Source organism: Passer domesticus, chromosome 9, assembly GCF_036417665.1.
Source record: "Passer domesticus isolate bPasDom1 chromosome 9, bPasDom1.hap1, whole genome shotgun sequence".
Lineage (NCBI taxonomy): Eukaryota > Metazoa > Chordata > Aves > Passeriformes > Passeridae > Passer > Passer domesticus.
Genome location: NC_087482.1, coordinates 17082243 through 17092473, shown reverse-complemented (window position 1 = coordinate 17092473; position 10231 = coordinate 17082243). Strand labels below are relative to the sequence as shown.

Genomic DNA, 10231 nt, shown 5'->3' with positions numbered 1-10231 from the left:
ACATTCAGGGCAATCCATTCATACAGACGGGGGCACACTCTGGGGGTACAGCTAAGGGCATGAGGTCACAGCAAGCTCAGGGGTCACAACAGGCTGAGGTCACAGCAGGCTCTGAGGTAACAGAGGTGCCAGAGGTGCCAGAGCCCCGTGGTTGCACAGCAGCACAAGGAGCCAGCAGTCAGTCCCTGAGCACAACTGTTGCGGCAGCAGCGGCGGTGGCAGCAGCGGTGTTGGTGTTGGGACAGCGGTGTCAGGACAGCGGTGGCAGCAAGAGCTGCGGGACTGGCAGAGGGCAAGGCACCATGGCCCTTGCTCTGCGCCTCCTACTCCTGCTGCTCCTGGCTGTGGCCCTGCCTGCCAGGGCTGCCCAGGCTGCTCCGCTGCAAGCGCGGCGAGCAGGTGAGCCGGCAGCCTGGCTTCCCTTTCCCGGGACAGCGCTCCCTGCTCCCTGGGAAGCGCTGGGGATGGTTTTGCTCAGGGCTTTTGGGAGGGTTTCCTCTGTGGGAGTGAGAGAGCCCCCACGGGGCCTGGGATGCTCCAGCCACCACTCCAGGGATGTTACACAGGGCCTGCAAAGAGAGTGGAGAGTGACCAGAGCCATTCCAGAGCTCCCCAGACCCCTGTGCAGCTTTGGCCTTGTCCACTGACATCTGGCTCCCACAGCCTTACCCGACCCCCTTGCAGTGTCCAGTTCCCTAAGGCAGAGGGGGATCCCAGAACATCATGGAAATGGTTCTGATCTTTGCTCCCTTCTAGACTGGGATGGCGTCATGGACTATCTGGATGCCCTATCGGATAATGACTTCAAACCCCCGGAGAATGCTGGAGGTAAGTTCTCTGTGAGCCTTTCAGAGAAAATACTCTCTGTCCAGGCAGCAAGAGCTCAGTCAAGTGGCATTTCCCTTAACATAATCTCAGGACTGAAAGAATCTCCAAAATTTGCCCTGCTCCCCACTGAGGCCCTGAGTGATCCCACAGGATTGCTATCTGTTGCAGAAAGGAGCATTTAGCTGTCCATCTTCCTCCCGTGTGCAATGTCAGTGTGTCCTTCCATGTGCTCTGTGCAGCCAGGGAGAAGAGCAGAGAGGGAAGGGGCCGGGCCCAGGGCTGTGCCCCATGGCTGAGCCTTTTGCAGCTCCTCTGCTGGCCCCTGGGAGCCTGAGCTGCTCCTGCTGCCACTGCCAAGCCCTGGCCCTGCCCGGGGCTGGCTTTAGAGCTGCTGGCAGCTCCAGGGAGTCCTTTCTGCCACGACTGCCCCGCAAGGGGCTCCTTCCATCCCAGTGTGGGGCCACTGCAGGCACGAGGTCCCCCTGCCCCTGCTCCTGAGTGGGAGGCAGAGCTGAGGGAGTGCCTTGGAGGGCACCAAGAACCCAGGTGCACTCACTGCCACTCGGGCCTGAAGGAGAAATTCAATCACTTTCCATTAAGGTCTTCCTAGATGGATGAACCAAGACGCAGGAGACAGCAAGTCGCTGGAGGCAGCCAAACTTCTGGACAAGATGCTGAGTGACCTTGAGAGACGTCGTGGTGGGTGCATTTCCCTCATGCTGCCCCTGGGACTCAGCAGCCGGGGGCTTTGGCTGCACATCTGGACACGCCGTGCACAGCGGGAAGGGATCCATGGCAGCCTCGCTGCCCCGCTGCTGCTTTCACGCCCTGCAGGGCTGTTTCCCAGCCTGGCCTGGCTGCAGCTTCTGCCCAGCCCCTGCAGGAAGGCATTTGGCATCAGCTGAGAGGCTGCCCAAACTGCACCATTGGGCTGAGATGCCCTGCAATTTCCCGGTCACCAGGCAGATCAGGAATGGCAGCTGTTTGGACAAGAGAGTGCCCTGTCCAATCCCAAAAGTTTTTATGATTTCCAGATCCTTATTCATCAGTTTGACCAGTATTGTCTCCTGAAGATTCCAACTCCCAGAAAGGGGAACATCTGCACCTAATCCAACGGTTCCCTTTTCTTTCTGCAGAGATGAAACGAAAGGCTGTGCTGAAGGCTGAGTTTTCCAGAGGAAGCAGTGGCTCATTGGCAGCCTCTGCTGCAGGAAGGGAGGCGATGCCAGGCACAGGCCCAGGAGGTAATTGCTGTGCCTCTGGGCCTGAGCCTTGCTGAGGCTTGAGCTGCCCTCTCTGCTGCTTTGTGTCAGTGCCTGTCCCTCCAGGGATGTTGCACAGGGCCTGCAAAGAGGGTGGAGAGTGACCAGAGCCAGTCCAGAGCTCCCCAGGCCCTTGTGCAGCTTTGGCCTTGTCCACTGACATCTGGCTCTCAGAGCCTTACCCGACCCCCTTGCAGTGCCCAGTTCTCAAAGGCAGAAGGGGATCCCAGCACACCATGGAAATGGGTCTGATCTATGCTCCCTTTCTAGGTGAGGGTGCTGGGATAGGTTCTCCAGCAGCTGGGATGGAAGATGGTTTGGAACCCTTGGGAGCCTCTGCAGGTAAGTTCTCAACTTCCCCTCAGAGAATAATCATTGACAAACTGTCAGGAAACAGGTGACAGCAGCTTCTGTGGCTGTTGAGTTCCAGGTGTGTCTGCAGGGAGGACTTTTCAAGCTCCAGGTCTGGTTGCTGAACACAAGCCCAGCTCCCATCGCAGGGGTGAGTAGTGTGTGCCTGCTGACCCCACAGGATGAGCCCTGGTTCTGTGGAATCCACTTCTGGAGAAATGGAAATAATTTCTCTTAAGGTCCTTTGAGAGGGAGGAAAAAAACTACAAAACAGAGTGAGTCCCTGGAGGAATCCAACCAAGCAGACCAAATCTTGACTGGACTGGAGAGACAACGTGGTGGGTGCATTTCCCTCATTCTTCTCTGGGACTCAGCAGCTGGGGGCTTTGGCTGCACATCTGGACACGCCGTGCCCAGTACAGCAGGAAGGCATCCATGGCAGCCTCGCTGCCCCGCTGCTGCTTTCACATCCTGCAGGGCTGTTTCCCAGCCTGGCCTGCCTGCAGCATCTGCCCAGCCTCTGCAGGAAGGCATTTGGCATCAGCTGACAGGGAGCCCAAACTGCACCACGGCCATGCACACCCTGAGATCCCCTGCAATTTCCTGGTCTCTGGGTAGATCTGGAAAGGCAACTATTTGGAGATGGGAGGGCCCTGGAGCAGCCCCAAGAGCCTTGGCCTTTCCCTGATACTTATCCATACCTTTGACATTTAGTGTTTCCTAAAGATGCCACCACCCTAATGGGGAATGGTTCCACCAGATCCAGCTGTCCTTTTTCCTTTCTCCAGATATGGACCAAAAAGCTTTACGGAAGGCAGCACTTCCTGGAGGAAACGATGGCTCAGTGCCAGCCACCGATGCACAAAGGGAGGAGATGCCAGACAGTGCCACAGAAGGTGATTGCTCTGCCAGGCTCAGTCAGGCTCAGCAGTCCTGCTGGGCCCATTCCCTGGGAGACACGTCCCAAAACCTGGGAGCAGCTGCACAGGGTGGCAATGGTGGGGAAAGGGCAGAGGGGGAGTGCAAGGATTCCCATGCCTCCTGACAGAGCCTGAGCCTGTCCCCTGGGGCTGGGGGAGCTGTCACGGGGCAGGGAGGGCCAGGGGTGGCAGTGGCTGCTCAGGGATGGCTTTGGCCCGTGTCCCTGGCAGCAGCCACTGCCCAAGCAGCTGCGCTGCCCCCGGGCTCTCCTCCCGGCCTGCTGGGCTTTGTTGGCTGGCACAGCCTGTGCCAAGGGCCGGTAAGGTGCCTGCAGGCCCCAGCTCTGGGGGAAACAGAGAACGTCCTGCTGTATCCACCCTGCTGCCAGCTCAGCAGTGCAGCACAGCACAAGCTCACGCTCCCCATTGCTCCCACAGACGTTATCAATGAAACAGGAATATATGCCCCGGATCCAGTGCGCCTCCCAAGAATTGTCTGCCCCCAGGATGTGCGCAGGACCTGCATGATAGGCACGGTGGTGACAGTGATCACTGTGCCACTTGTGCTGATAGGCTGCTATTTTGGCATTCGCAAGCTGTACGAGCACAGAGGGTCAGTTGTTGATTTTTCTCCACAGTTTTCTTATAATTCTGCTCCTGGCATAGGTAGCCTGACTGGGAGTCATGCTACTGTGGACTTGTGGCCAGTCCATGGTTGTCCAAATAACTCTGCTGAGGGTTCTACTGCTGCCCAGTGCTTCCAGTGGCCTCTCAATTGCTGGGCCTTGTCCTGGGGGCCTGCTGGGGCAGCAGCCAGTGCTGGCTCCCACTGAGGCTGCCTGGCCAAGAGCAGCCCCAGGGGCACAGGGCAGAGGCAGAGCAAGTTCTCCACAGTATTTGGGCAGCACAGCTCAAGATAGGACAGGGCAGTGCTTATTTAGTAGCTCGTGTAAAGTTTCATTGTAACAGTGGTGTTGCAGATCAAGCAAATTTGCTCCAGATCCATGTTAAAACAAATCCAATGTGATGAAGGTTTGGCTTTGGCCTTGAGACTTTGCTCTTTGTGTGAGCCCTGCTCTGGATTGATTCCCAATCAATCTTGGAGCTGGTTTTGGACGAAGGCTCATCCCAGCCCTGAGCCTTGGCAGTTCTCTGGCCTCAAAGGGACAGCTGAGGCTGCACTGCACATGACTGGGGTTCAGGGCTCCATTATCAAAGAGCTTTGAGATGTTTAAATTACTGTATTCTTACTAGATAGTTGTTGTTATGAAATTCATTCATTAGATTTTAAAACTTAGTTGTAAAAAAACTTCTTTTCCAGTGCTTTTTCCCGTTATTTGATATAGTCAGTGATGGCCTAATTATCCCATGGCTGAATTAAAAGACTGTAAGTATTAGAAAATGAAATAATGTTGACACTCTTAGGTCTTTCACAGACTCCTGAAACTTATGTTGGTTTGATGTGACCAACAGAAGAGTTTGGCTCTGCTTTTAATTGAACCAAGCGGCAGAGCTGGAACCTGTTGAAAAGAGTCTCTTCGCTTCATAGCTAAAGCAAACAGCCAGGGTTCTTATTGAGGAATATAATATCTATATTTCATGTATATACTCCTGACAAGTAGCTGATAGAAATGAGGGATTTGGACTCTTTGGGAAGTACTGACCAGTTGGGCATTGGCTCTCTGAAGCTCAGTCTGTAATAACCAATCTTTTTCAGAAGAGAATGTTCAGTTTCTTCCTGGCCCTCACACTTTCGCATTTGCATTGAAAAACACTTCTCAAAAGAAATTTACAACAGCTCTTTGTGGTCCCTTAGTTGACTTTTCTCTCTTTCTCCACAGACGCAGATGCATACCTGTATGAATCCATTAAAAAAGCTGGAAAGCAGCTCCTGGAGAAGAGGGCATACATCTGTTCCCACCCTCTGGACAGGACCTTCTGATTCCTCCCTGAGAGCAGGCACTCATGAATGTCAGTCAGGGAGGAATTTGCTGCAGTTCCAGAATGTGGCATCTTAAAAGCATCTGCTATTTAATGTCTTTTCTGAATGTAACTGTGTAGAATAAAATTTCTTTCTAATCAAAACTTCATACAAAAAGGATAAAAAAAGAGATTTATTTTTTTTTAAAGCTGCTCATTCACTGAGCAAGGCTGAAAGACTTGGGGAATGAGAACAGTTCTGTTTGGGAGGCACCTCCAGCTTTCTTGTCCAGCAGCACCATCAGGACATTGAGTTCCCAGTGTCCAGGGATGGTTTTGCTGTCGCCCTGAGGAACACCACTGGACACTGACATCCATCGGGCCTCTGAGCCATTGTCCACAACCCCGTGGATGTGACCAGCCAGGCAATGCCTCATTCTCCAAACTGTGCCTCATCAGATCCTTAGCTCACCAAACGCGGGACAAGGATGCTGGGCAGGGCTGATGTGTCCAGGGCATTACAGAAGTGCAGAGTGGTGGCATCTGTAGCTCTTCCCTTGTGCACTGAGGCAGCCACTCCATCATGGAAGGCCTCTGGCTTGGTCAGGCAGCACAGACCCACCTCAAGGTTTCCTTTGGCATATCAAAGCATTGAAGAGCTCGGATGGTTTCGCCCGCTGTGTTATTGACTGACTGTGTCCTTTGAGGACCACAAGAGGAAGCAGAGCCTTCCATTGCACATGAAGAGCAAATGGTGAAGTAAAGGCTTCACCCTTTCCTATGAAACAAAAAAGCTGTGTGAGCCAGGGTCCTCCCAAGATGCCAAACTTCCAGCTGGGAAGCTGCTGGCAGGAGGGAGGGGGTAGTTGTCTCCAGCCAGAGATCACTCACTCCTCAGCATCGTGGGCTGTGGCTGACAGTGCCTGAGGAGCTCAGAAATCCTTGGATGTGATCTCCTGGGCCAGTGTCCAGAACACAGAGCAGTGAGCTCGACTGGGGGGACTGGCCCAGCCCTTGGACACAACTGCCAGGCAGGACAAGCTCCCCCCCCAGAAAGGAAAATTCCAGCCCGGAGATCCATCTCCACCCAGGCCATGAAGTCACAGCAGGATTGTGAGGTCACAGCAGGATGGTGAGGTCACAGCAGGCTCTGGGGTCACAGCAGGCTCTGGGGTCACAGAGCCCTGTGGTTCTACAGCATCACAATGTCCAGCCCCTCCGTCCTTAAAAAGCGGTGCTGACGTTGGGACAGCGGTGGCAGCAAGAGCTGCGGGACTGGCAGCGGGCAAGGCACCATGGCCCTTGCTCTGCACCTCTTCCTCCTGCTGCTCCTGGCCGTGGCCCTGCCTGCCAGGGCTGCCCAGGCTGCTCCGCTGCAAGTGCGGCGAGCAGGTGAGCCGGCAGCCTGGCTCCCCTTTCCTGGGACAGCGCTCTGTGGGAGACAGTCATGGGAATGATGGGGCTGGAATGCCCTGGGAGGACAGTGCTGTTTAGTTAGAGTGAGAGACTGGCACAAATCCCCAGGAGTCTCTGGTTGTTAATGTGCTGTTGTCATTCAACTGCTGTTTGTTCCCTGTTCTAGAGAGTTCTGTGCCCCCTCTCCCCCTGCTGGCTTTCCCTGGGAAACCACCCCCACTCTGCTCCCCCATTGGTGGACCCCCAGTCACCCCATTTCAACTCCTCCCCTGACTCCCTTCCCCATTGATGATTTGTACCCTGACCCCTCCTACCTTCCCCCAGTGATATACCCTGGCCCATCCCCTGCTGCTCGCTCTTGGCCCCTGGTTCCCTTCATCAGAGCTTGTGCTCCTGTTTGTTCTCCTCACCCTCACCCCACCTGGAGCCCTGGATCTTCCCTAAACAAACCCTGCTGGATCTGCCAAGCCAAGAGTGCCCTCGTCTGTCTGGTGAGGCTGTCATTACTCCATCCGGGCTCAGGCGTCTGCTGGGCTGGGGGAGTTGTCAAGGCTGCCCGAAGCGGAGACGCTTTTGGTGCTGCAGGCACCCCGACAGCACCTGCCTGGGGAAGCTACTCTGGCCTCCCGCAGTGCTCCCTGCTCCCCGGGAAGTGCTGGAGATGGTTTTACCCAGGGCTTTGGGGAGGGTTTCCTCTGTGGGAGAGAGAGAGCCCCCACGGGCCTGGGGATGCTCCAGCCACCACTCCAGGGATGTTGCCCAGGGCAGGGAAAGAGGGTGGAGAGTGACCAGAGCTTACCCAGAGCTCCCCAGGCCCCTGTGCAGCTTTGGCCTTGTCCACTGACATCTGGCAGCCAAGGCCTTACCCAACCCCCTTGCAGTGCCCACTTCCCCAAGACACAGGGGGATCCCAGCACACCATGGAAATGGGTCTGGTCTGTGCTCCCTTCTGCTTTGGGGTTGTGACATTGCTTATATCAGAAAGCTGGTGAATGACAGTTTGAAGATTCTACAGCATGCTGGAGGCAAATGCTCTGTGTGCATTTCCTGACAAAATAATCGAGGTCCATGTGCCAAGAGCTCACTCATGTGCCCTTTCCTTTAACATCAGCTCCCACTGAGGCTGCCTGGCCAAGAGCACATGGCAGAGGCAGAGAAACTTCTGTACATCATTTGGGCAGCACAGCTCATGACAGAACAGGACAGTGCTTTTTTAGTAGCTTGTGTAAAATTTCATGGTAACAGTGGTGTTGCAGTGAAGCAAAATTTGCTCCAGATCTGTGTTAAAACAAATCCAACGTGATGAAGGTTCGGCTTTGGCCTTGAGACTTTGCTCTTTGTGTGAGCCCTGCTCTGGATTGATTCCCAATCAGTCTTGGAGCCGCTTTTGGGTGAAGGCTCATCCCAGTCCTGAGTTCTCTGGCCTCAAAGGGAGAGCTGAGGCTGCACTGCACATGACTGGGGTTCAGGGCTCCATTATCAAAGAGCTTTGAGATGTTTAAATTACTGTATCCTTGCTAGATAGTTGTTGTTATGAAATTCATTCATTGGATTTAAAACTCAGTTGTAATAAAACTTCTTTTCCAGTGCTTTTTCCAGTTATTTGATATAGTCAGTGATGGCCTAATTATCCCATGGCTGAATTAGAAGACTGTAAGTATTATAAAATAAAATAATGTTGACGCTCTTATGTCTTTCACAGACTCCTGATACTTATGTTGGTTTGATGTGACCAACAGAAGAGTTTGGCTCTGCTTTTAATTGAAACAAGCAGCAGAGCTGGAACCTGTTGAAGAGAGTCTCTTCACAGCTAAAGCAAACTGCCAGGGTTCTTTTTTTCCAGCTGTGGGTAGGACGATAAAAATTTCTCCGCAGTAAATCGTCCTGACCAGTAACTGATATAAACTAGGCATTTGGGCTGTTTGCTGCCTAACCCCTGAGTTCCTCAGAGCTGCAGCTCCCTGTTCTCTTGGCAGACAGGGGCTGGCTATGGATGACAGCAGTCACCTCTCTGGCCTGGTGCACACCAGGTCCACACATGAGCTGAGGGATCATTCTTGCACACCCCATCCTGGAAGAACCCAGGTCAGTGATGAGTCTGACACAGTTTGATGCATGGCAGCAAAAGAAGGCAAAATAAAGGCTAGAATTGGTACCATTCTGTAATATGCTTTTACCACCAACATTATCCAAGTTCCTGTGCTTGTTTTCCTGGAGAATTTGCACTCAACAGAGCTTCAGTGCCTTTGATCAAATCAGTCTTAAGAGCAGCTTGGGGCTGGTCAGTCATTTAGATGTGAGCACTGACTGGGGTCCAGGCAACAAAAGAACATTAGCTGCAGGCCACCCATACAGCTTTTCATCTTAATGAGAACAAAGCCTTTATTTTTGCAATCTGAGGGATGTTGGGAGGATTTTTGCACCATCAGGCCAAGGTACAAGGCTCTGGATCTACACAGCACTTTGGTAAGGAGGGGAACACAGGTGGGGACAATCCAGGCTGTTAGCAGTGCCCCCACCCCCTGATTAGGGACAGCACAATTACTTTTAGAGCTCATTAACCAGCTGGTGAAACACTGATCATCTTTTCTTGCCCCTTGCACACTCACAGACAAGTTGAAAAGAAAATCTCTTTTACATCATGATCTCTGAGCACCAAAGCAAAGACCAAGAAAAAAAAAAGCCAAAAACACCCCAACCAACTAAAATACAAATAATTTTTTGACCAGTCTGGTTTTTGTATAAGAGCTTTATAAGACTGACTAAGCCAGTGCTGAATTAAGAGTGGCACATGTTATGTGCCTTCCATAAAGAGTGGGACAGCTGCTGCCATGCAAATGTGGGTGCAGGGTCAGACCCTTTACTTCAGACCTACCCTGCCTTCCTGAGGGACAGAAATTCATCTGTTAGAATCCCTTGGAGCTTCTGGAGCTGCTCTTGGCCCTCCTGTGGATAACTGGGCTGCTGTGGAGCACTGGAGAACTTTCAGCTTGGTACCTGTTATGTATATTATGGTAATTCATACTGATAGAACACAAATATATATATATAAAAGAATAAAATATCAAGCCTTGAAATCACAGTAGCAAGGGAAGAGGGGATTGCTTCACAGGCTGAGGAAACCGCAGCTGGCAGTCGGGTAGGAGGAGTGTCATTAACATAGGAAGTGAACCCAGCCGGCACAGGAGATTGTCGTTCTCACTGGTGTGAACAGGAGGAGGCCCAGCGATGATGGCCCATGGAGATGTTCATCTTAGACAGAGGGGACCATCAAGGACATACATCTGCATACGGGATTCCGGTAACCGAAGAGTGGATACACATCAGTTCCCGGACAAGGTTCTGTCCAGCACAGGACGGAGAATAGAGGCACCATGAATGTGAAGAACCCTGAGGGAAGACAAAGGGACTCTGCCACGGGCTAGAAAAAGAGTATAAGAATGGATTCTGCCAAGCGGCATTGGTGAACAGGGGGGATTGGGTGTGATAGAAGGCGGATCTGTGTTCACCCAGCTTCCATCCCGGGGTCGGTGC

The 10231-nt window shown here is 52.9% G+C and overlaps 1 protein-coding gene and 1 long non-coding RNA gene across 4 annotated transcripts; both read left to right on the top strand.

Moving 5' to 3' along the window:
- Nucleotides 1–1440: 1440 nt before the first annotated feature.
- LOC135307257 (uncharacterized) lies at nt 1441–5519 on the top strand. Of its 3 annotated transcripts, none has more exons than XM_064431833.1 (9): nt 1441–1527; nt 1965–2072; nt 2361–2432; nt 2533–2592; nt 2681–2779; nt 3230–3337; nt 3800–3974; nt 4683–4748; nt 5203–5519. In XM_064431833.1, the coding sequence occupies exons 1-8, from the start codon at nt 1443–1445 to the stop codon at nt 4705–4707; spliced, it is 732 nt and encodes a 243-aa protein (XP_064287903.1). In that variant the 5' UTR covers nt 1441–1442; the 3' UTR covers nt 4708–4748; nt 5203–5519. The 3 variants fall into 3 exon arrangements, with proteins under 3 accessions (XP_064287903.1, XP_064287902.1, XP_064287904.1); XM_064431832.1 differs by having other exon boundaries at nt 2521–2592; nt 5203–5514; XM_064431834.1 differs by lacking the exon at nt 1441–1527 and having other exon boundaries at nt 1738–2072; nt 2521–2592; nt 5203–5510.
- Nucleotides 5520–7016: 1497 nt separating this feature from the next.
- LOC135307256 (uncharacterized) lies at nt 7017–10060 on the top strand. Its single transcript, XR_010367966.1, has 3 exons — nt 7017–7188; nt 8400–8782; nt 9309–10060. It is a non-coding gene; the product is annotated as an uncharacterized LOC135307256 (long non-coding RNA).
- The last annotated feature ends 171 nt before the right edge of the window (nt 10061–10231 follow it).

Coding starts and splice junctions, on each gene's coding strand:
- LOC135307257 (XM_064431832.1), top strand. CDS start 1,443: ATGAACCAAGACGCAGGAGACAGCAAGTCGCTGGAGGCAGCCAAACTT. Junction 2,433..2,520: donor ACCCTTGGGAGCCTCTGCAG/GTAAGTTCTCAA, acceptor GTTGAGTTCCAG/GTGTGTCTGCAGGGAGGACT. Junction 3,338..3,799: donor GCCAGACAGTGCCACAGAAG/GTGATTGCTCTG, acceptor TTGCTCCCACAG/ACGTTATCAATGAAACAGGA.